At 41.1% G+C, this 26,004-nt stretch overlaps 1 protein-coding gene across 6 annotated transcripts in view; it reads left to right on the plus strand.

Moving 5' to 3' along the window:
• Nucleotides 1-26,004, plus strand: part of ST7 (suppression of tumorigenicity 7) — a 307,405-nt gene that overhangs the window by 160,247 nt on the left and 121,154 nt on the right. For all 6 annotated transcript variants that reach the window (XM_066362540.1, XM_066362542.1, XM_066362539.1 and 3 more), the window contains exons 2-3: nucleotides 3,767-3,849; nucleotides 17,324-17,483. In XM_066362540.1, the coding sequence (XP_066218637.1) occupies nucleotides 3,767-3,849; nucleotides 17,324-17,483 (243 nt within the window). The remainder of the gene's footprint in view (nucleotides 1-3,766; nucleotides 3,850-17,323; nucleotides 17,484-26,004) is intronic.

Consider the following 26,004-nt stretch of genomic DNA (forward strand, 5'->3'; position numbering starts at 1 on the left):
AAACCAAATGAGTGAAATGTTTATTTCTGTCTCTTTAAAAACTCAAATAACCCTGACCAGGTAGCTCAGTTGGTTAGAGCGTTGTCCTGATATGCCAAGGTTGCAGGTTCAATCCCCAGTTCAGGACACATACAAAAATCATCCAGTGAATGCATAAATAAGTAGAACAGCAAGTTGATGTATCTTCTCTTTCTCGCTCTCCCTTCCCCTTTCTCTAAAATCAATCAATAAAAAATATATTTTTTAAAAACATAATTTTTTTCATTTATCAATTAATTCTTGATAATTAATGGATTACTAGGTCATTGATTGTTAGTAGAAAACCTTTCCCCTCCATTGCCTTATGCTTTTTTTTCTGGGAAGTTAACAGCATGGCTACTAAAGCACTTTTAATTCAGGCAGATCTTTCTTTTGGTCTTTTGATGTGTGAACTTCATTGAATTCTTTGTTCAGTTTGTCCATAGAAACTTACAGAAAACCATGTGGTACAAATATGAGTGTGCGTAACTACAAAATAACAAATTCTGTTTTGGTGACATTTTTTAAATAACAGGAAATGTAAAATCATTCATAATGTAAGAAGGGGAATTTGAGATTTTAGGCAACTCAGGATAGAACTGGCAGTTACGAGCTATAGGTATATACCTAGGGTTGTTTGATATTATTTTTCCTTTTTACAGATCTGCCTCCTTCCACAGACTGTTGCATGGGAAACGACAATCACAATGTTTCTGTTTTTTATGATAGCCAAGCAAAGCCACCTCAACTGTACCTCCTCAACTGTACCTCCTTCTGTCCCACAGCTTGAGGCTATCTCCCCGCTGTGCCTTTCTCTACTTCCTGGAAAGTGTCCACTTGGACAAGTCTTGACCATTGACTGAGCACATTGTGTGAGCCAGACTCTTGTGATTACAAGTGACAGAGCACAGGTCAATGTATTTTTAAGAGTGGGTACTGGGAGGAGAGTTTAGACGCTGGCAGCCAGGAGGGATGGAACCAGGGTCTTCTTCCACATTTGCATCTTTGCAAAGGGCTCATAGCTCAAGCTCCTTCCTTCTCCACTGGAGCAGTTGCTTCGACAGGCTGCACTGCTCTCCCAGCGCTCAGAGCAGGCCCCTCATTCGCTCACGTCGCCCGTCCGTCTGTCCCTCCTCCTGCCCGCTGTGGTCTGGGTAAGGCTTGCATTCTACTGCACTTCTTCCCAGGCCCCCAGCCTGACATGCATCCTTTATATGGGTCTTCATAAAATTATATGCACAGGATCTGTATATACACTTATCAGACTTTGTGGTAATGGCATGCTTGTTTCCCAGCTAGACTGTGGTCTTCCGGAGGGTGGAAACTGCCCCATTCATATTCCCATTCTTTGTCCATGGTCTTATTCATACATAGGGAGAGCGTGCTGATTGAGCCTGGGATCTCGGTTCATGGTGGTCACTTTGCTTTTTGGGCTAAACTCAGGACAAATACCAAAGCCTTTTCCCTTAAAGACATCACTGTCCTACTTCTAATAGTCTTTATTCTAAAACCAAACTGAATATGATTCCCTTCCACAAACAAATTCAGTAAACAAATGTGAATATGTATGCAAAAATTCCTGGCCCCAATACCTTGGGGTAGCTCAGTTTGTTAGAGCATCATCCTGGTTTGCCAAGGTTGCAGGTTCGATATCTGGTCAGGGCACACCAATTAATAAATGAAATCAGTGAAAGAATCAACCAGTGAGTGCATAAGTGGAACAACAGATCAATGATTCTCTCTTTCTCTCTCTCCTTTCCTCTCTCTCTCTCTCTAGAATCAGTTAATAGAAATTAAAAAAAAAAGAAAGAAAATGAATGTTTTAGATTTCTTTGGGTATATTCCAAAAAGTGAAATTACTGGGTCATAGGATGTTGTATTTTGAAGTTTTTGAGGATTCTCTATATTGTTTTCCATAGTGACTACCAGTTTGCATTTCTACCAAAAGTGCATGAGGGTTCCCTTTTCACCACATCCTTCCCAACACTTGTTTATTTATTTATTTTTTTGTGACAGAGAGAGAGACATAGAGGAACAGACAGACAGGAAGGGAGAGAGATGAGAAGCATCAAAATTCTTCATTGCAGCACCTTAGTTGTTCATTGATTGCTTTCTCATATGTGCCTTGACTGGGGTGCCACAGCAGACTGAGTGACCCCATTCTCAAGCCAATGACCTTGGGCTCAAGCTGGTGAGCCTTGTTCAAACCAGATGAGCTTGCACTCAAGCCGGTGACCTTGGGGTTTTGAACCTGGGTCCTCCAAGTCCCAGTCTGACACACTATCCACTGTACCACTGCCTGGTCAGACCCAACACTTATTTATTGATTTATTGATAATAGTTATTCTGACAGGTGTGAAGTGATATCTCATTTTGGTTTTAATGAGTATTCCTCTGATGATTAGTTATGATGAGCATTTATTGGCCATATGTATGTTTTTAGAAGCAGCTATTAAGGTCCTCTGACCATTTTTTAAATGAATTTTTTTTTTTTGGTGTTGAGTTCTATGAGTTCTTTATAAATTTTAGATATTAACCTGTTATCAGATGTATCATTGGTGAATATCTTTTTCCACTCAGTAGGTTGTCTTTTGTTTTGTTGATGGTTTCCATTGCTGTGCAAAACTTCTTAGTTTGATGTAGACCCATTTGTTTTTTTCTTAATTAATTAATTTATTTATGTATTTATGTTTCCCTTGCCTGAGGAGATATATGAGAGAAACATTACTAAGAGAAATGTCAAAGAGTTTTTTGTCTATATTTTCTTACAGGATTTTAATGGTTTTGAGTCTTACATTGAAGTCTTTAATCCATTTTGAGTTTATTCTTGTATATGCGATAAGAAGGTGGTCTAGTTTAAATATTTTTGCATGTACCTCTTCAATTTTTCTAACACCATTTTTACTCCATTGTACCCTCTTGATTTCTTTGTAAGTGAAGCTTTCTTATTGGGCCACCAGCTCAACTATATGGTTGTTGTGAACAGAGTGCTGGGAACTGGTCAGGAGAGTTCCTAGCAGTGAACACTTACTTTTAGTGGTTTATTTTTCTTTCTTTTTCCCCATTGAATACAATTATTTTGATATGATTTTGTCAGAAAGCAGAAAAAAACTTTTAGCAATATATGCTAAATTTTATCAATTTGTCCTTCCTTTTTAAGTGTTTTATAATGTTTAATAACTATTGAATATAGTTATCCTCCATTTGTTTCAAGGTTGAAATACAGCTTGTCAGTTTATCAAGGACTTTTACCAATATATGCTAACTTTTACTAATTTATACTTCCTAAAGTGTATTATAATTTTTAATTACTATTGAGTATAATTATCTTCCATTTGTTCTAAGGTTGAAATACTGCTTGTTGGTTTATCAAGGACTCTGATGTGTGGGTCCCACAGAACATATAGGGCATCTTCTCTATTTGACTGACACTTATAACCAGCTTTGATTAGACTTTTCAGTGGTTATGAATCCACAAAAACCACTCACAACAATAGATTGGGGAGGCAGAAACTAAAAAAGCAGCTCTTTTTTTCTTGTGTGTAGTTTTTTTTCTTTCAGGATATCTAACTCGACACCTAGTTTTCTGAGCTTGTTAGTGATGGACCATTTTAATGGGGCTTTATTATAGTTCTAAGAATTCTTATCACCAGAAACAAATGATTTCAACAGAAAGAAAAATGAAGCAGTCAGTTTTACTGGCATACTCATACATTCCTTGTTCTTCTTCTACTCTCTTTTTTTGCAGTGAGCATGTTTTTGAACACGTTAACACCGAAGTTCTACGTGGCCCTGACAGGCACTTCCTCACTAATATCGGGACTTATTTTGGTAAGTGATGGAATCCTTCCTACTTAAAAGCATGCTGATTAATGTAAGTATTAGTATACATACAGGGAAAATAACCTAGAAGAATGTAATACCAGCTTCTCAGTGAGTATCTTGCAAGTATGTACTTTTTGAGTGAGGGCATTTATAAGAGGCTTTTCACTACTTAGGTTACTTGTTTCTAAAATATTTTTAAAACAATTTAAACAATTATATATTGTTTTTGTAGAAAGGAAAAAACTACATTAAAAAAATAATACATCACGATCAAGTGGGATTCATTTCAGGAGCATAAGGATGGTTCAGCATACATAAATTGGTCAATATAATACACCACATCAACAAAACAAAAGGACAAAAATCGTGTGATCCTATCAATAGATGCAGAGATGGCATTTGATAAGACACAACATCCATTTATGTTTAAAACACTCAATAAAATGAGTGTAGAAGGATAGTACCTCAACATATAATAATAAAGGCCATATATGACGAACCATCAGCCAATATCATACTAAATGGTTAAATAAATGAAGGCTTTCTCTCTAAAATCAGGAATAAGACAAGGCTGCCCATTCTCTTCACTCTTATTCAACATAAGGCTAGAAGTCTTAGCCAGAGCAATTAGGCAAGAGAAAGAAATAAAAGGCATCCATATTGGAAAAGAAGAAGTAAAGGTATCACTGTTTTGCCAATGAAATGATCCTGTATATAAAAAACCTGAAGTCTCCACTGAAAAACTGTTAGCAACAATAAACCAATACAGTTTCAGGATACAAAATCAATAGACAAAAGTCTACAGCTTTCCTATACACCAACAATGAAACTTCAGAAAATGAATGAAAAATACCCCCCAAATAATTTCTCTTACAATTGCAACAACAACAACAAAATACCTAGGAATAAATGTAACAAAAAATGTGAAGGACCTATATACTGAAAATTACAAAACTTTATTGAAAGAAATTGAAAAAGGTACAATGAAATGGAAAATATTCCATGTTCATGGACTGGAAGAATAAACATAGTTAAATTGGCCATATTACCCAAGGCAATATTCAAATTTATTGCAACCTCCATTAAAATCTTAATGTCATTTTTTAAAGAAATAGAACAAAAAATCATCATGTTTGTATGGAACCATAAAAAATGCTGAATAGCCAAAGCAGTGCTGAGGAAAAAGAATGAAGCCAGAGGAACCACACTACCTGACTTCAAGTTATACTACAGAGCCAACATAATCAAAACAGCATGGTATTGGCAGAAAGACAGACACACAGACCAATGGAACAGAATCTCAAACCCAGAAATAAAACCACATATCCATGGATAAATGTCTTTGACACGGAGCCAAAAACACACAATGGAGAAAAGAAAGCCTCTTCAATAAATGGTGCTGGGAAAATCGGAAAGCCACATGCAAAAGAATGAAATGACTGTACCTTGTCCCCATGCACAAAAACTAATTCAAAATGGATCAAAATCTAAATATAAGACCTGAAACAATAAATTACATGGAAGAAAACATAGGTACTAAAGTCATGGACCTTGGCCGTAAAGAACATTTTATGAATTTGACCCCAAAGGCAAGGGAAGGAAAGGCAGCAATAAATGAATGGGACTATATCAAACTAGAACACTCTGCACAGCAAAAGAAACTGACAACAAAACAAATAGGTAGCCAACCAAATGGGAGATATTTATAAACAACAGCTCCAATATGGCGTTAATATCCAATATATATAAAGAACTCATAAAGCTCAGCAACAAAGAGGCAAATAATCCAATTAAAAAATCGGGAGAGGACCTGAACAGACCCTTCCCCCAAGAAGAAATACAAATGGCCAACAGATACATGAAAATATGCTCATCTTCATTAGCTATTAGAGAAATGCAAATCGAAACTACGAGATACCACCTCACACCTGGTTAGATTGGCTATTATCAACAAGACAGGTAATAACAAGTGTTGGAGAGGCTGTGGAGAAAAAGTAACCCTCATCTACTGTTGGTGGGAATGCAAATTAGTGCAACCATTGTGGAAGAAAGTATGGTGGTTCTTCAAAAAATTAAGAATAGAACTACCATATGACCCAGCAATCCCTCTACTGGGTATCTACCCAACAAACTCGAAAACATTGGTAAAGACACATGATCCCCCGTGTTTATCGCAGCATTATTCAGAGGCCAAGACATGAAAACAACCAAAGTGTTCTCAGAGAGGATTGGATAAAGAAGATGTGTAACATATAGACAATGGAATACTACTCAGCCATAGAAAAAGTTAAGAACTATATGATTTCATACATAGGTGGGATATAAAACTGAGACTCATGGAATAGATAAAAGTGAAGCCGTTACCAGGGGGAGGGAGGTGAGGAGAAGGTAGTAAAGAGGGACAAATATACTGTGACAAAATGATTTGACTTTGGCTGATGGGTACACAACATAATCAACAATTCAAATGCTATGGAAATGTTTACCTGAAACCTATGTACTCTTATTGATTAAAGTCACCCCATTAAATTTAATTTTCTAAATAAAAATTTTAGAAAAGGGAAAAACAAAATGTAAATAAAATAGAAAATAAAGGAAAACAATTATGTCAAATTCTAGTGTCCAAGATACTATAAAATAAATGTGACTCAGTTCAAGTAAAAATGTTTTCATTACTTTTTTCAAAATAAATGATTGGACATATTCAAGATTAGTAGAAGTATGGCCCAGTTTTTTTTAAATTTATTGACATGGGTGTGGCAAATCTAAGGTTTTTTTCCCCCAATCTTCCTTTCTCTCAAAATGTATATTTTTCCCCTATGGTTTCCTTTAAAAAATTCCTAATAGGCAAAAAGCAACATGATCATCATCTCTGTGGTTCTAGATTATGTTCTAAAAGGGTTAAGGGTGTGATAAATTATCACATCTGAGGTCGTTTTCTTTAAGTACCTTAAGTTGGGCCATCTAAACTCAGTGTAATCACTCTCATATAATTAAATGACCTTTAGGAGAAAGTAGTTTTAGAAAACTTTATTCCTCTCTACACATTACTCTGTGATTACTAATTATTATAGAAGCAGGGACAAGAAGGATACTACTGAGTTCATATTAAGAGAAAGTCTGTAGAAAAACAAATGTTTTTGGAGGAAAGGGCACAGAGATGTGGAGCAGGAGCACAGTGCACCCCAATGCACGGAGGGTCAGGAGCTTGCGCTGTGGTGTTATATTGAGTTGTACACTTGAAACCAGTATGGTTTGGCGAACCATGTCATTCCAATAAGTTAAAAATAAATAAATTAATTTCTAAAAAATGGTGGAGTGTGGTGGAGTGATGTGTGCAGGGCAGATACCTCAGGCAGGTGAGAGGGATAGAGGTAGTGTGGGAGCATCTTTGTTTTGTGGTCAGAACATATTCAGGCTGCTCTTGCTCTGCTGTATCGTATGGGCTGCTGGACTCAAGGGAAGACATGTTTACAGTTGATACTATTGGAGCAGGAATATGAAGAACATCAGCAAGGGTCTCCCAAGACGGTTATCTAAGTGGGCGTGGGGAAACAGCCGTGTTGGGCTTGCTCACTTGCACTTTGCATGATTAGCACATGAGCACATGGCAGAGCTATGTGTATAGCGCACATAAGGTTGTGAGTACTTCCCCGTGGTACAGACTGCTTGCCCTACACTGCGAGGGGCCATTTTCCTGATTGCTTACCTGCTGCCACGAGAAGAGGTTTTCCCTGCATGTTTGCTAATCTGCCATTGCGACAATCTAATAAACGGGAATGGCCCAGTGCTTTCCGGCTCCACAGTTCCTCTGCCCTAATCCAGTGTGAACCTGCCTGGCCTTGACCTCCGCCATTACAGTGGGATCCAAACACAAAGCCTAGTGTGGGCCACAGAGGCCAAGCAAGGGGAGGGGAAGAATATTCAAGTTCCTTCTTAACATGGGTTGGAATGAGGTGTGTGTAGTGATTTGTGCCACCTTGCTGCATTAATGCAGAGCTGCACGCCGTCTGCGCCTAAAGGCTTTGCTTGTTCTGCGGGGACATGAGCAAAACAAAGACCTCAGAGGGAGTTGTTCAGGAAGCTCATGTTGTTGGTCATCACACAGCTGGAGCTAGGATCTAGGACCCTGTCTTTGCTTCCCGCCTTGGTAGGCTCAGGCGGCCTGAAGAAACTTCCAATTGAAAGGATGCTTTCATGTGCTTGATAGATTACTAATAAGTACATGCTGAAACTGACAGCCTTTCAGCATATATTTTTTTTAGGGGGGGAGAAAGTATTACAAATCTTCATCTAATTATCATTTACATTTAAAGCAATATTTTAGGTGTTCCCCCCTAAAATAGCATTGAAATCTTTTTTGATTAAACACATAGGGGAAGAAAGGTGAGCATTTCTGTGTCAGACTGAAACCAGTGTCCTCTCTGACGTGGGAGGGAGCAGGCTCTTCTCTTGGGGGTCACTGAGGCACCGCACCTGCTTAGGGGGTGCTCCCTGCTGTGGGCCGGATCCGAGCACTTTACCTGCAGAAGCTTCATGCGTTGCGGGTGCGGGGAGGCAGCCACTAGCTGTTCCCATTGTTCCCATCCTCCTCCTGCAGGAGCGGGAGGTGGACCGGCCCTCGGCTTCGGGACTGGCAGCTGGCGCGGGTTTCGCCTGGGTTTTATTCCAGCACTTAGTGTGGGAGCATTAGACTTCAGTTCATTATGAGCATGGGGGGTTGTTTGCCTTCACTCTGGTGTACTCGGCCCCAACCGGTCGTTTTTCCTTCTAACTCAGGGATGGTGAAGTCCCATCAGCTCACCTTCCTTGTCCTCCAAATAAAGGGGTCTCCTTAGACTGGGGCCATTGTTTGCAGATCTAGGCTGTGAGGCTTCCTTCCTGCCTGTGTCTGCAGACACCTGACGTATATTTGCACTGCAGCGTTCTCGGAAAGCCAAGGACACTCCTGGCTCATGTGGGAGGTTCAGCCAGGTGAACCCCTAATGTGTAAAGATTTGGAAAGGCCTTCCTCAGAAATGCTTGGTCTGTCCTGAGGGCAAAGTATCATAACTGCAATGTGGGAATAGTTCTTGATATTTTTAGCTTCTGCTTTAGGTTGTCGACACCGGTGTTGTCCAGCCTTTGGGGACTCAGCTTTGCTAAGACTTGAAATGCAGGTAGGGTAGAGGTTCCATTCAGCTGCCCCTCTTTCCTGCCAGGTGCATCATGGAGAAGCAGCCCTGAGGTAGAGGCTCAGGTGCTTTGAAACACAGCCGCCTAGTAGTAGTGTGCTTCCTGGCACCAGAGACGGCTCTCCAACCTCTCTCCCCTGAGCACTGTGAGAAGAGTCGGGCAGCGGACACACAGAATGGAGGGCTGCCCCTGGGGAAGTTGGCTGGTGTGGACTTCAGGGGTCCAGTGCCGGAGACTGCACTTACCGCGCAATGTGGTACTTAGGAGAAGAGAGGGAAAAAGAAACAAAATTCCCGGTATTTCTCTTGTGAAGCAAGTCAATTAACTGAACAAATACACATAGAAGTAAAATGTGTTTGCCTAATGCTGCTCTCTTTTACATTAATGTGTTTAAAGTAAAGGAAGACTAATTGGTGTGTGTTTTAATGGATGTCACAGCTATTCCTAATTTCACGGTTAAGTTTGTGCAGCCGTGGGTTTGTTATACACCCCCCTCCCCAACTCTTCCCTTCCGGTCCCTGTGCCCAGGTGCCTGTCCAAGTGGCCCTCCCCCTCGCATGACCAGGCTGCCTCTCTGCCTTCCTGGCTCTAGCCTCTCACCCCAATCCCGGTCCAGCCCCAGGAACTGCACCTGCCGTCAGAAATCTACCAATTCTGTCCTTTATCTGCTGTAGCCAGGACATGCCCGTCTACTTGAAGTAGCCTCTCTGGGTACTGTTTATGCAATGGAGAAAATTTCTGGGTTTTATTTTTGCTTTTGAGAGTGGTCAGGTGGGAATGTGGAGAAATCACTCCCCTCATTTTTTCAAAATGCTGGGAGAATGGAGAAAAGGCTGTTGTGTGTACTGACATCCATGCACAGAGCCCTGTATCCTCGTTAACATGTATAGACATGTTCTTATACCACATTTTACACATACTAAATTGGGAGATAGGAAGTAGGCGTCCAAAACATAATTTTTTAAAAATAAGAATCAAGACAAAGAAGACAGAGAATTAGAGTAGTAAATAAAAGAATTAGTTCATGGATTAGATGTCAAAGAATTATGTTTTGGGGAAAGTGGTACAAGAGATGACAGTTCAGGTAGGAAATCCGCTATCACAAAGGTCCATTCATTGAGTTTTCCACTCTGTTCCAGGTACTGTCTTCATCACTTTGCATATGTGATTTCATTAATTCCCATTGAAGTTCTAAGTGATAGATACAAGCAATGCCTCTGTGCTGCTGAGTGTGAGCCGACAAGAGTTGAACTAATTTGGCCAAGGTCACGTAGCAGCATCTGTCTGATTATGACTTCTGTCCTTCCTGTTCAAAAGTAAGGGAGTGGGATTGGAAGGTTGTTATGACTTTTTTCAACTTTTTTTTCATTTGTTTAAAGAACTTGACCTGCACTTGAGTAGCACTTTGATAGGTTTATGGATCACCCAAGTGATTCTGGTGCTAAAAGTAAAGACATACTCAGGGAAACGGGATTGGAAGGGTTCTCGGGGTGTAGGAAATAGCATATAGATGTTAGGTGTGTCCACTGGGAAGCAGCTTGTCTCTTGGCTCTAGAATAAAGAGTGAGAGCCATGTTGTGGGGGCTGGGTGGTGGGCGCCTCCCACAGTGGGGAGAGACAGGCTCCGCCAGCCTGACCGGGGTCGCCATGGAAACGAGTGATGTTCGGCAGAAGACCGGGTCCCACAGGGTAGAGAAGTGCCTGTCAGGGTCTGACTATGGACGAGTGGTCAGATGAACAGTTAGATGTGGTGAAGAAGAGGAACAGCTAATGGATAAAGGGACACCACGGTCCTTTTGGCTTTTTCAGTTCATGTTTGAGCATGAGTCGAGAGCCTTGAACATTATGCCGTTGAAGGGATGACGGTGGGCGCCCTCAGAAGCCATGCCATGGAGACCAGGAAAGACTGAGCACTGGGCATCCTGAAAGCTTATGGCTTGCCCAGGTCACCTTGCTAGGTATGGGTGGGGGGGCTGGGATTCCGGTGTCCCTGCTTTGCCATGGCATCATCCTGCCTCTTGTGAAGGTGTTGACTATGAAGGCGGACAGCAGCAGTGTCTAGCAGTTGTTTTCATGTTAATGGACTCACAGAAATGGGTCCTGTAGGTAAGAGAGGGGTAGGGGGACAGAAGAGAAGAAAAGGAGAAGGGAGAGAGATTGTACCCTTCTCTGGAGGAGACACTTTCTTTTTTCTAGTTGGCCACAGAGAGTGTCAGATTTGGCCAGTCTAGAACATAGACTCACTAACACCACAAGTATAACTTTATTTTTGTTTCTTCATCTATTGTTTTTGCTCTCTCTGTAATAGAAATGTCACAAAGGCTGGGACCACATCTGTGTTTGGTATTCAACTGTCTAATGCCTGAGTACACACTTAGTTGATTTCACAGAGACCCAGTGAGTGAAGAAACTAACCAACCGCATCAAAAATTACCTGGGACCTTATTTAAAAGTGTGGATGCTGAGTGCCACCCAGACCAGGTGTATGACCTGGCAGGCACGGGGCACGTGGCGCCAGCTGGCTTCTCCCAACTGTCTGTGGTCTGCATGACTTCCCCAGGACAGGGACCCTTCCCTCTAAGCCACAGCCAGTGGTGCTGCCATCTGACCCTGTGAACATACAGACACAGAGGGGGGACGGATCACCGACTGTTGACCTTGAAGAGAACCTCAGCTCTCTGTCTTCTCTCTTTTCTTAAAGGCAGTGGGTGGCTGGGAGAGGGGCTGGAAGGGCATGAACACCAGTTCTCCACCAGCCCCTCAACTCTTTAGGGAAACAGGTGACTGAGGAGGGGTCAGCTGAGACCAAGCCAGCGGGAGGTCAAGACCCCCTCTGTAGCTCTTCAGCATTCCTAGACAAAACAAACAGGAACCCACAGTGAAAAACAAGTCGGCTGAGCGGAATTGGGAGGGACCCTGGAAGAGCAGGTGAGTGTAGAGAGAGAAATATACTTGAAACTTCTAACAGGAAACTAAACAAGTTATGGACCTTACTATATATAACCCATGACAGCTGCCTTAGTTCATCTGTCTAAGCCCAAAATATTCCCTCTTGCCGAAACGCTGTTTACCACCAGATACATTTCTGAAGCCGTAGAGCAGGTGTCAGTCTGGCAGTTTGTCCAGAGGAGTGGACTGCTAGAAAGTCTCATGTTTCCTCTTTAATCTGCACCGTCCCTGTACCTCTCCTCTTGTGTCATCATCGTCTACTTTAATCCACAGGAAGCAGTGGTCATTTTCAGACTGTGACATCTTTGTATTTCCCATGGATTTAATGGAATTGGTGTGGAATTACTAAGGTGCTGCTATATGGGAATCTTGGAGTATTTTTTGATGTAATACAGGGTATAGGGAAGTCCCTGACTCATGGAGAGAAGTGTTTTATATGTAGAACATGCAATTCAAAAAGAAAAGGTCTTATTGGCTAGGAAGAGTCTAGGCATCTTTAGAACAGGTTTAGCCTTTAGGTCTGCAGGTTAGATGGAAGGGCCTTGTCTGGTGTCCCTTTGTCAGACTTTTGTTCCGTCCCTGTTGGAGAAGATGAGACCAGTTGGCACCTCAGGCCAGCTGCCAACCTGGATCTTCACCCCCACCCACCCCCATTGCTCCTTAGTCATCCTCTCTGATCTGCCACTTAGCAATGGAAGATGTCACAACACCTTGGTAACTGAGTCCTTGACAAATGGGTCGTTGTTTCAAATATGAGCTGGGCTCTGAGTGTAGCTTATGGCCCTTCTGTTCTGCAGCAGATGGATCCAGACCACTCCTTCCACCCTCACGTTCCCAAGTCCACCCCGCTTCCCTGATCTTAGAAGATAAACCTAGTCTGCATCTCTGCCGAGATGTCACCCACTTTTTACCCCTTTGTTTCCCTCTTACATGTGAAATAGCCCATATCACGCCCTACTTTCCAAATAGAATGTATCCGTCTCTTCATCCTTCCCCCTTCTTCCCGGCTTAGAGAAAGAAACGGTAGGTTACCTTTCCATGGCAGGTGGCTGCGCTGCTGGGCCCTTGGCATCTTGCCCCTTGGTTACTTGTATTCCTTTGTATCTTCAATTTCTGCCTTTCCACTAGATTCTTTCCTCTTCTACATATATGTGTAAGCCATATATATATATATATATATATATATATATATAACAAAGTGGATATAAACCCTTTCATTGGCCCTGTTGTTTATTTGAATTATATCCCAATAAGTCACCTGGCCAGTCCTTATCCATCCATTCAACCTTCCAACCATCGATCTGTCCAATCTTCCAGTCACCCATCCACCCAATCACTTACCCAATCCACCCATCCACCCATCCACCCATCCATCCATTCATCCATTCAACATTAACTGAGTTAATAAGCTTACTGTGAGCTTATTTTGCACATTACATAACTGAACCCCAGAGAATCAAGAGAACCAACCAAGCTCGTACAACTCAGCTATTATGAAAGGTGTATTTGTGTTTTTACCTTTCAGCTAGATGGTAGGGTCACTGCTGGCTTCCTAAATGTTAAACCCAATTGATGCTTTTTAGTTTTCATCTTACTTCATTTTTATAATTCTTGGGGTAGAACATGAGTAGGAAAATAGTACTAGAGAGATTACATTTTTGACTATGAAGTACATAAATTTATATTTTAATTTTATGGTTATTTGTCAGATTTAAAACTGTTTTTGTTTCACTGTGGCAAGTTAGCTATTGACATGTCCCAAAACTAATTTTAAAATCTGAATTTGTTTATGAGAGCTTTGTGGTTTGCACTGTAGTTATGCACATGGAGAAGAATTCAAAGTGACAACAATGTGTGCCTGTTAGATACACCGTCTAGCCCTGTGGATCAGGGCAGCTCTTCCCAGTGCTGCGAGAAGCTGGCCCGAGCCTGTCATGTCTCAGGATGAGGGGCAGATTGTTATGCTGAAACCCTGAATCAGAAGACTTGGCTGGAAGTTGAAGAAGGCTTCGAGGCCTTTCCTTCTGCCTTTTAGTAGCTACACGTTGGAGCCTGTGCCCCGGGGTGAAGAAAGGCAGTGATGGGTGAGGGTCGTCTGCTGCTGCGAAGGGACAGGCCTGCAATGGCCTGCCTTTTCTCCCCCAAACACCGCAAGAACAGCCCAGTCTCCACTGAGGTCCATTATTCCTACAGTAGGAATACAGGATGTACTGTAGATATCCTGTTACTATGAGTGCTCTGCACCTTAGGCTGAATTATGTGGTTCCATTTGATAGGCTACTTGTGGGCTGGTTTAGACAGTTAAGAAATCTCAAAGGGACAGCAGAAGGGGAGGACGCATCGAGGTCAAGATGTGAAAAGAGGAGTGGAAGACTACACCTGTCTGTGTTTGTTTATGTGATCAAGAGAATTATAAGAAGATGTCTTGTTATAGGACTCTGGTAAGGTTGGTGGCACAGCACTGGGGCCTTAGACTAAGCAGCTACTTAATCAGCCGTGTGACTTCGGTTGGGTCACCGCACTTTCGTGTATAGACCTCATTCCTCATCGTTAAATGGAGACTGTCCATGATCCTGAAAGTCCCTTTTAGTACTGAAATCCCGTGACTCTGCTGGAGGAACAAGACATCTGAAGTGTACAGAGGTGTTTTTCTGTAATGGGTATAGACCAGGGGTCGGGAACCTATGGCTTGTGAGCCAGATGTGGCTCTTTTGGTGGCTGCATCTGGCTCGCAGACAAATCTTTAATGAAAAAAATAATAACGTTAAAAATATAAAACATTCTCATGTATTACAATCCATTCATTTCCTACCGCTCATGTTCATGGTTGCGGGTGGCTGGAGCCAATCACAGCTGTCCTCCGGGACAACACCAAATTTTTATTGGATAATGCGTAACGTACACGGGTCATTGTATGGCTCTCATGGAATTAAATTTTAAAATATGTGGTGGTGATGGCTCTCTCAGCCAAAAAGTTTCCCGACCCCTGGTATAGACCAAGCTAGGAGCATCCTGTGAGAGGCACTGAGGGGCTGTGGCTGGGACTGGTTGTGGCAGGGGCACATCTGTGCTCTGTAACAGCTCATACTGGTGTGGAACATTTAGTGTTGTGTGACTGAATGAATGAACTAAGGCCTGGCAGGTGCCCAAGCAGCAGAATACAGGAAGCAGAGCAAAGAAAGCTCCTCCCCACAGGTGACTGACAGCCACCTGCAGTTAGTTCTGTGGTCAGTGTTCCCTCAGAGTCTCTCTCCGCTTCTCAGGCAGAGCCACGGATCTCTCCAGGGCTTTGTTGGGTGGTCAGGACTGAATGGCGAGCAGTACCTTTTTCACAATGATTTGCAGGGGTTTCAGCCAACACCTTCGTAACAAGACAAGGTGCTGTACTAGCTCAAATTGTAGACAGGAAAAGAGAGGGGTGTATCATAGCATGTGTCAGATGTGCTGCCATAGGTGGTGTGTGCCTCATGAATCCAATAAATGATAGCTTTGCTGGTACTTTTGGGAACCATCTTTGCAGCAGGCACTGAGCTAGGGCTTCTATAGACCTTGAGACTATGTGTTTTACATGCTGTGAAAATTGAGGACCCTTAATAATAAGTATATTCTTAATATTAAATATGATTTATGATAAGTAGTAAATATGACTTCCACTTCATCGCTGAAGAAACTGATGTTTAAATAGATTAAATAACTCACCTGAGTTACAAACTCTCCTGGATCCATGGCTTGTAAATTTAGCATTCTTAAATTTACTTTTTTTCTTGAAACAAGAAATCTTATTTCTAGCATTCCAAATGTTATAGACTAGTCCTGTTTCCTCTTAGCTTTCATATTTTATTTTCCCATTTGCCCAGTAAAATTACTTGAACTAGAACTCTTACCATGTGGACACTTGTATGGTCAGAAGGGGAAGTCTTTGGAATTAAATCAAGTTGTTCTATTATAGGATTAGAAACATTTGCTCTGATTGATATTTCCTTCTGGTCATTCATAGATGTTCTTTCTGCCTTTTTAAAAGAAATTTTTGGTAGAGCAAAAGACTGAAAACTTCAATTTTAAAAGAATAGCCCAGTCCTGGCCAGGCAGCTCAGTTAGTTAGAGCATTGTCCTGACACGCCATGACTGTGGGTTTGATCTCTGGTCTGGGAACATACATGACAACCAGTGAGTGCATGGATAAATGGAACACCAAATTGATGTTTCTCTCTTTCTCTCTTTTCCTCTCTCTCTCTCTAAAATCAATAAAAAAAGAAATGAAAATAAAATAATATCCAAAATCTCATTCCAGAGTAGATGCCAAAATCTTGTTTTTATGAAATAAGTAAAGGTAAAGATAATTAATTCTATGTTAATTTCACATTCTACATTATTATAAAAATATAGTAGGTATGGTATGAAACTCTGGGATATAGTTGATTCTAAGTTTCTTCTGTGTAGTGATTTGTGACTTAGGAAACACGTTCCAAATCAGACAGGGAGAAGAGGAAAGGATGTGGGAGAGAACAGCTTCGAACAGGGGTGAGAAACTGGAGGCCGGGGAGCCAGGGGAGAAGGGTTGGGAGAGGTCGCTTGCTTTGCTGGTGCTTAGGAAGTCCTGATTTTAGTCTAGTCATGTGAGCATCATTGCTTCTCTCCTTTTATTAATGGAAGTTATTTTCTCCTTTTCAACCCATCGTACATAGCAATTGGTAAGCTTGTGAACTAGGAAACATTCGTGGTAGATAATAGATGCTTGTGTTATAAAAGATTTCTTAGCAGATGGGACATTAGCTGAGTCTCTTACCAGTTGAGTGCCATTCATGCATGAAACGGGATGCCTTCCGTTCTTTTTGTAAAACCAGCATTTCTCTCTGGGATAGTAGTTTTTCTTTTTTCTTTTATTTTTTTGTAATGGAATTTTGCTATTTTAACAATTTTATGTAAGTATGGCTTTATCAGAATCCAAGATGCCAAGGTTTGGACTATTTCATAAGCCATACTTCTAAAACTGGTTTATTTGTATATGTTTCTGGAGTCTCTGAGCAATGATGATTTTGTTATTAGAATAATATGTAAATTTGGAGAAAAATAATATTGACCAACTCTTACAGTGTTCTTTTATCCATAATTGTATTGAAAACCAATAGTAAGTGGAAATAACAATAAAAATTTAAAGTATAATTGGTATATTTAAAGTATAATTTAATTTTTTAAGTCTAATTTTGAGAATAAATTTAAAATGTTTTGGAATAAAATTGTTTAAGTATTTAAGGTAGGTATAATTAGTAAATGCAGCATATTTTATGAGCATGCGTTCAAAAAATCATAAACAATGACAAAGGCCATAATCACGCTTATTATTCTTCTATTCTAGATATTTGAATGGTGGTATTTTCGCAAGTACGGAACATCATTCATTGAACAAGTCTCAGTGAGCCACTTGCGCCCCCTTCTGGGAGGGGTTGACAACAACTCCTCCAACAATTCTAACTCCAGTAATGGGGACTCCGATTCGAATAGGCAAAGCGTCTCAGGTATGGAGATTTCCTTCAGTTTACAGCAGTATTTGTTTACTCTCACTAAATTATTGTGACTATATAAGAGTAAGAATGTTGCTATTTAAATATTAGACGTCAGAGAAAAATTCTGTTTATTTTTCCAAGGAGTTGACAACCTTTACCAGGAACCATCATGTAAACATCCCAGGGAAAGGAATATTTATGTTGTTTAATTTTACTTTTTCTTTCCTTTGATTTAACTAATGGTAGTTTAGGTCAATGTTCCCAACCTGAATCTCCAGCCTCCTTGTGCCTAGTTTTTCAAACGTTATTGAATGTGTCCGCTCTCCCTCCTGCTATTTCCAGAATCTTATGTCTAATTAGAGCCGATAACGTAGCCCCCCTGCTTAGGTTCCCATTCCACTGGAGATGAAGCCCAGATCCCTTCCCACGATACAGACCCCGCGCACATCCTGTGCCAGCCTTGGCTTCCGTCACAGGCCGGCCTCCCTGTCAGTCCGTGCGCACGCCCTGTATTTGAAGACCGTCTGCCGGAAGCCTGTCCGTGGGTCTGCTCACCATCCACGGCCGCAGCGTTCTGTGACAGGTTGTCTCCCCACATTCACTGACTCTTAATATTTTTATCTTTAACACATATCAAATTGTTCTATAAGTTTTAAACTTACTGTTTTATGTCAGTGCCTCTGGCATTCTGCAGTGTCTATTATATCATTGAACCTCCATGAATGATGAATGAGCACGTGCAGTCCTGTGTTTTCTCCGCCTGCAAGAACAGGAGGAAGAACGTACTTCTCTAGCTGGGTCTCTTCATTAGCTCAGTAAATGCTTCCTCAGTCCCTGATATGAGCCTGGCCTTGTACAGGTTCATATGAGTATTATATCCTCATGAACTCTCCTGTCTACTGATGGAGACAAAGTGACAAGTTCTCTGTGAAGGAAACATCCAGGGCTTGAAGAACAAAGGAGGGGTTCTCGATCTAAACCGGGAAAGTCTTTTGCTTCTTTTTTTTTTTTTCTAGTGAGAGGAGGGGAGGCAGACAGACAGACTCCTACAAGCACCCCGATTGGGATCCATTAGTGGCAAGCCCAGTAGGGCCAATGCTCTGCCCATCTGAGGCATTACTCCCAACCAAGCCATTTTTTTAGCACCTGAAGTAGAGCCATCCTCAGCACCCGAGGCCAACTTGCTCGAACCAGTTGGGTCATGGCTGAGGGAGGAGAAGAGAGAGAGAGGGAAAGGGGACAGGGAGGGGTAGAGGGTGGAAAAGCAGATGGTTGCTTCTCCTCTGTGCCCTGACTGGAAATTGAACCCCGGACATTCACACATCAGGTAGACACTCTACCACTGAGCCAACTGGCCAGAGCATCTTTTGCTTCTTGAAGGAGAAGGCCCAAGTTTTGAGACTTGAAGAATGAAGAAGAAGTTAAAGATCTAGGTTAGATATTCTTTTCTTCCTCCCTGGGATAACTCAGTCCATATTTTGTTGCAGTCTAGCATCAAGTAGCATTGTGTATATATTTTATTCCTGATGTCGATTCAATGCTCTTTTAATACAGCCTTTGCCAGACAGCCATAAGTGGCAGTGGGAACCTCTCAGTACACATTTACTTCATCCGAAAGCAGTGATAGTCAACCTGGTCCCTACCGCCCACTAGTGGGCGTTCCAGCTTTCATGGCGGGTGGTAGTGGAGCAACCAAAGTATAAATAAAAAGATAGGTTTAACTATAGTAAGTTTTTTTTTTTTGTATTTTTCTGAAGTTGGAAATGGGGAGACAGTCAGACAGACTCCCGCATGTGCCTGACTGGGATCCACCTGGCACGCCCACCAGGGAGCGATGCTCTGCCCATCTGAGGCATTGCTCTGCTGCAACCAGAGCCAGTCTAGTGCCTGAGGCAGAGGCCACAGAGCCATCCTCAGCACCTGGGCCAACTTTGCTCCAATGGAGCCTTGGCTGTGGGAGGGGAAGAGAGAGACAGAGAGGAAGGAGAGGGGGAGGGGTGAAGAAGCAGATGGGCACCCCTCCTGTGTGCCCTGGCCGAGAATTGAACCCAGGACTCCCGCACGCCAGGCCAACACTCTACCACTGAGTTAACCGGCCAGGGCTATTGTAAGTTGTTTTATAAAGATTTATTCTGCCAAACTTAGCGAAAATCCGACACAAAGTACTTGGTAAGTAATTATTATTATATGCTTTAACTTGCTGTAACTCTGCTTTATAAATGTTATAAAGTAAAGTTACTTCCCTACTTTATAAATCACCATTACTGTGGAACTGGTGGGCGGTTAGAAAATTTTACTACTAACAGAGATACAAAAGTGGGCGGTAGGTATAAAAAGGTTGACTACCCCTGTCCTAAAGGGTACAAGATGTGTGTACGAGATGGCACACCAAGGTGACAGATTTGTCTGGGACTTGTAAAGTCACCCACTTTGTGAAGGAAACAGGAAAAGACCTGAGCAGAGTAAACCACTGCTTGGACCAGCTCCTCTGATGAATATGGCATGTGATGCTAAGGAGGGTCGTGATCACTAAGTCGTCTCGCATAAGCCATTGTGGATAATTGCCATCACTTTAGTTACATCTGCTTGAAGACCCCAGAGATTAAATGTGCTCTTGTCTGATTACTTTAGTCTTTGAATAATACAGAACAGTATAGAAAATTAACAGATTGAAAACAGAAAGCAGCCTTATTGAAGACCGTTCTTTTTTTTTTTTTTAACTTATTTAGAAAGAAGCAGGGAGAGAGGGAGACAGATAGGAACATCTAGCTGTTCCTATATGTGCCCTGACCGAGGATCAAACCGGCAACCTCTGTGCTTTGGGATGATGTTCCAATCATTTGAGCTATCCTGCTCAATTTTTTATTTATTGGTTGATTTTTTTTTTTAAGAGAGAGAGAGGGGAAAGGAGAGAGAGGGGAGGGGGAAGGGAAGCATTCATTTGTTGTTCCACTCAGTCGTTCATTCTTTAGTTGCTTCCCATGTGTGCCCTGACCAGGGATCAAACCTGCAACCTTGTTACTTCGGGACAACACTCTAACTGACTGAGCTAACTGGCTAGGGTCGGAAGCCATTCTTTATTGTGAATACACTTCTGTTTTCAATAAATTATCTCTCTACCCAATTTAAATCTCTTGACATATTCCTTAATTCAGTAAAGAGCTCGTGCCCTTCTTACTGTCACTCTAACTTTGTTGTCTGTTTGTGAATGCCATGAATAACCTTATGCATTGAGTGAGCCCTTTGTAAACATATAGTCAATAATAATAACCATGGAAATTCCCAATTTTATTTGTACTGTTATTACCTGGTGAAAACTAGGCTTTTGAATAATATTAATTCCACTGGCATTTACTGAATGTCTACTACTATGCATGAAATATTTCTATTTGTTATATATATATGTGTATATATAGTATTTATGATATGATCTCATAACAATGTTCAAGTAGTTACATTTCGGCGAATGGAAATTATCCTGTCTATGTATTTTTAGGGCTCACTCTGTCCACTTCTCCTTGACATTCAGGTGTTTAACATTGGCTAACTGAGCCCAGCAGTTGTTTAAAAATTCCTATTGCCTTATAATAAGAAAATGACTATTGCCTTAGTGACAGAAGGGTGAATCTGCTGAATTCCTTGGAGCATCTTAAGACAGTTCCATGCTGCATCTCACATGAAATGCAGCAGGGCTGCACAGTGCCGTGGACATTGGCCAATTCACTTGAATGACATTGCTTATTTGAGAAAAACATTAAAAAAGCTAAAAATAAAAATTCCAGTTTTAAACCTTGGTCTATATGAAAACACAGTGTAGCTCATTTCTGACAGAATCCTTTGTTTTGATCAAACGCTGAAAGACCTGGCCTACCTAGGAGTACTTTGGGGTGAGGGGGGCGGGGAGTGCTAGGTTTGCGGTTGTTACAGGGCAGACTGACTGCACATGTATTTGTTTAACTTTGGGGTCTGGGCAAACTGACCTGAGTGCAGACCTTTTCCAGTGTGGAGGGATCGCTATGTAGCCAAGTTTTAGATTGTTTGGGTTCGGTTAACATTTAGAAACATTTCACTTGTTTTGTGTTAATTGAGAGCTAAACTGCTATTTCCCTCACAAATACACAGTTTCTGATAAACCCTATTTCTTGCTGCCATTTTGTGATTCAGTTTAGCTTTTGAGTTGATGATGCATAGGAATTTAAAACGTGGCCAACTTCTCCCTGTCTTAAGGGAATGGATTCTCAGGGCCCAGTAACATTCTAAATTTGGGTTTATGGAAACATCTGTTTGATAATTTGCCCTGTTCTTAAATAAGATGCCATAAAGACAAGGTTTTTAGCGTTCAGTTTCTTCAAAATATTTGGGAAAGTGCAGGGTGTTCCATCACGTGAGAACTATCCTTGCCAAAGTCAAGTTTAAATTCTCTGAGACATTTTAATAGCCTCTTGCATAGAATGGGATCTTTAGACAAACTTTTTTTTTATAGTCACTTGGCTTCCTGTCACAAATCAACTCATTTTAATCTATTCAATCTATATAAGATATATATCTTTTATATAAAACTTTTAAAAAGAATTTCTCCTGGAATTAACTACGTCACTAGAGGCAGTTCAAGCACTCATTAAATACAGGTAATAAATTAAAGGAAAGCAATGGAAATGAAGAAAACGCAGAGTACTAAGATATATCCTAAGATCCTTCATAGATCTTTGAATTCTCATAACACGAGAGCAAATAATTTTCCCTGTAGAAAGCCATATTGTTCAAATAATAGTAACAGTCTTAGTGCCTACTATCAGCTAGACATGTGCTAACTCACTGAATCCTTACAGTAATTCCATGAAGCAAATGCTGTTATTATCTCTATTTTACAGTTGAGGGAGCGGAGGTGCAGGAAGGTGGTTATCTGCCCAAGGTCACATGGCTGGTAACCTGGGTGGTCTCACTTCAGAGTCCAAGGTCTTAAAATTAACTAAAAAATTTAGTTCAGATCTCTGTGAGGTCTTAAACTCAAGACTAATATAATCATTAAGCAATTGAAATAAATTATTTCATTAAAATCCTGTACTGCAGTATATAACATTATTGCTGAAGTGACCTTAGCCAAAATTACTTTAGAAACAGCTCCGTTGCAGGACAGCTGATGGGGGAGAGCTCAGGCTCTTGGGTCAGTCAGATGTGGCCCTGATCTTGACTCCATTGCTTATAGATTGTGACCTTGGGCAAGTGCCTCTAACCTTCCTTAATATCTTAATTTTGGTCCTGGCTGATTGGCTCAGCGGTAGAGCATCAGCTGGGCATGTGGATGTCCTGGGTTCGATTCCCGATCAGGGCACACAGGAGAAGCTCCCATCTGCTTCCCTCACCTCTCCCCCTTCTCTCTCTTTCTTCCCTTCTAGCAGCTAGGGCTTGATTGGAATGAGTTGGCTCTGGGCGCTGAGGGTACGCCATGGCTTCTGCCTCAGGCACTAAGAAGAGCTCAGTTGAGCAATGGAGCAAGGGCCCACATAGGCAGAGCATCGCACCCTTTGGGCTTGTCAGGAGGTTCCTGGTCAGGGCACATATGGGAGTCTGTGTTTGCCTCCCCTCTCTCACTGAATTAAAAACAAAATCTTAATTTTCACATATGGCAATAATGATGGTATCTACTTCATAGAGTAGTCTAAGGATTAAATGAGGGCATGCAGAAATATCAAGTGTTCTTCAGAGGAACTGACTTCTCTGTGAATATGATGTGAAGGAGGCGATATGGCTGAGGGTTCAGCTAGGTCATTTGCTAGCTCAGTAACTCACAGTAGAACTAGGCTGTCCAGTGCTGATGTTTCAGATACATCCCTCGGCAAAATTGCAGCTTGCTGCATGTCAGTTTGGAGTTGCTCTCTAATAGTCTCAATCAGTGGAAAATAAATTTGTACTTACCAAAATCTGTGTGTGTATTGAAAACAATTCTCTTTGCCAATGCTTATTACATCTTCTAAAACCTTTTGCCACTAAAATGTATGCCCTGGTATAGATTTCCAGTTGAATGATGAAAATACCTAGAACACGTTTAGTCCCTGGTAAACATCTATTGATAGTTTCCACATTATTTGATAGAGTTGATTGATTTGGGTCCGAAATGACCAATGAGAAGTGTGTGAGAGATACAGTGAAAGATTTAACCATCTTCTCAATATTCTTGAGGAACATAGTACACTATCTTGAATAAAGCAGATCACTAAAATTGATCTTAAAACTCATAATTATTTACACTATTTTTCATTCTATGAAAATATTTGAGGAAGTAACATCTTTTTTGAATTGAAAGCTACATACATGTTATTTTGTGACTTCTGATAATTTTTAAATAGTTGTTTTGAAAAGTTATGGAAACAAAGCTTAAAATTGACCTATATGATGTTCATTTTTGAGATATCAAAGGTAATAAGTATATGCAGAATCACATGTCTGAAATTGACTGGCTTGGGGCTAATCTTTTTCATTGTTGTTATTCTAATATATCTGATGAAACTTTAGTTAAGGTCCTTTTCTGTTGTACTTTGGACTAAAATGTTTGAAAGTATTTAATTTATTTTATTTATTAAAAAGTGCCTAACAGTTTTCCAGAGGAGTTTCCTAAACTGTTTCTCTAGTGGAAAACTTAACTGATGAAGCCACAGGATTTAAAAAATATTGTGTTGCAGGATAACTGGTCTGTTGCATATAGTGGGTAATTGTTGGGTGGGCTGGACACCAGGTCTTAATCTCAATATGAAACTCGGGGAAATTATGTAGCTTTACTATTCTTTACTCTTAACTCTATAAAAAGGGCCTACTGTATTTCCCTTTTCTAACTTATGAAAAGGATATAGTAACTTGAGCTTTTAAGCCCCTTTATAAGAAGGGTTAACGAAAATCAAGCTATAACAAAAGTTGCTGTTGCTGCTGTTTGTAATAATATTACCACTATTATCAGATTTTAGACTCTGGGAAGAGGTGGTAACTTTTTAGTATAAGAAATCTTCCACCTTACCAGGCGGTGGCACAGTGGATAGAGTGTTGGACTGGGATGCGGAGGACCCAGGTTTGAGACCCCCGAGGTCGCCAGCTTGAGCGCAGGCTCATCTGGTTTGAGCAAAGCTCACCAGCTTGGACCCAAGGTTGCTGGCTCAAGCAAGGGATTACTCGGTTGCTGAGGCCCACGGTCAAGGCACATATGAGAAAGCAATCAATGAACAACTAAGGTGTCGCAACGAAAAACGGATGATTGATGCTTCTCATCTCTCTGTTCCTGTCTGTCTGTCCCTATCTATCCCACTCTCTGACTCTCTCTCTGTCTTTGTAAAAAAAAAAAAAAAAAGAAATCTTCTTAGGCTATGAATTAGTAGTTTACATATTTGAAGGCCCTAGGAGTGGGAATTCTATATCCTTCTTCTTTTTGGTTTTCAGAGTTAAATTAGGTGGACGTAGAATAATTTCCTCCATATTAAAAGTCCATGACACTAGAGCCTTTTCAATTTCTGAAAATTAAGTTCTCTTTTTCCTTGAGGATTGTGACAAAGGGGAAGTATTGATTCTCTCTGAACCTGCATTCCTGCTATAGAGCTTCTCCAGCTGGATGTCAGATAATGGTTCAATAATAACCTTTTCATTTTTCTACCAAGGCTATAACCCTCTCACCCTCTCTCTGTCATCTACTGTATCTTTTTTTTTTTTTTTTTAACACAGGGACAAATGCCTAATAGCTGCTGTGTGCATGTTGAAACCATGTGGCCCTGAGTGATGGGTGGTTATTCTAGAGGAGTACCTGAGTGTGAAAAGCACAAGACGAGTGTCACAGAAATGGAAAGTTTTAGTAGGGCATGCTGAAAGGGAAGACTGAAGAAAAGATTGGAGCTTGATTTGCAAGTTCTTGGTGGTGGGTAGCACTTTTGATGTTCCTCAGCATGGAATGGACCATCTTGTTACGACAAAGGAGAGAATATGTTCCATTCGCTTAGGAACTAAACAAGAGCTCTCCTGTTTCCTGCTTCTCTTTCTCTAACCCTGCCTGCAGATGAGGTCTGAATAGGTCTGTTGCCAGTTAGGAACAGAGACCTGACTGTGGGCTGCTGCAGGTGGAACTATAGAGGACATATTTATCGTATCAGGGCATATTTTTAAATGAACTATTAATGGTGTTAGCAAGCCCTGAAGGAGTCCTAGTCAACTTCGAGTGCTCCTTAAAGAGTACTGAAATTGTTGGTATTAATGGAGGATGGAAAATTCCTTTTGGAGGTAAACTTTTAATTGTGACTTAAATAAGGAATTTATTCCTCAAAGGCACAAATAAGAGACTTGACCTCATGTGGAAAAACTTCTACCCTCTGGAGACCTGAGTTTAATTTCCTGACTTAAATCTTCATACTCTCATATGTTTGGCATTTTCAACCTTTGTCCCATATCATGAAACCATCAGGCCCCTGATATTTATAGGTTATGTTCCCTAGAGTGATTCCAGACCAAGAGTTTCGTGGTAAGGACAAGACTAGGAACAGCAGCAAAGCAGAAACAACAA

This window comes from Saccopteryx leptura, chromosome 2, assembly GCF_036850995.1.
Source record: "Saccopteryx leptura isolate mSacLep1 chromosome 2, mSacLep1_pri_phased_curated, whole genome shotgun sequence".
Lineage (NCBI taxonomy): Eukaryota > Metazoa > Chordata > Mammalia > Chiroptera > Emballonuridae > Saccopteryx > Saccopteryx leptura.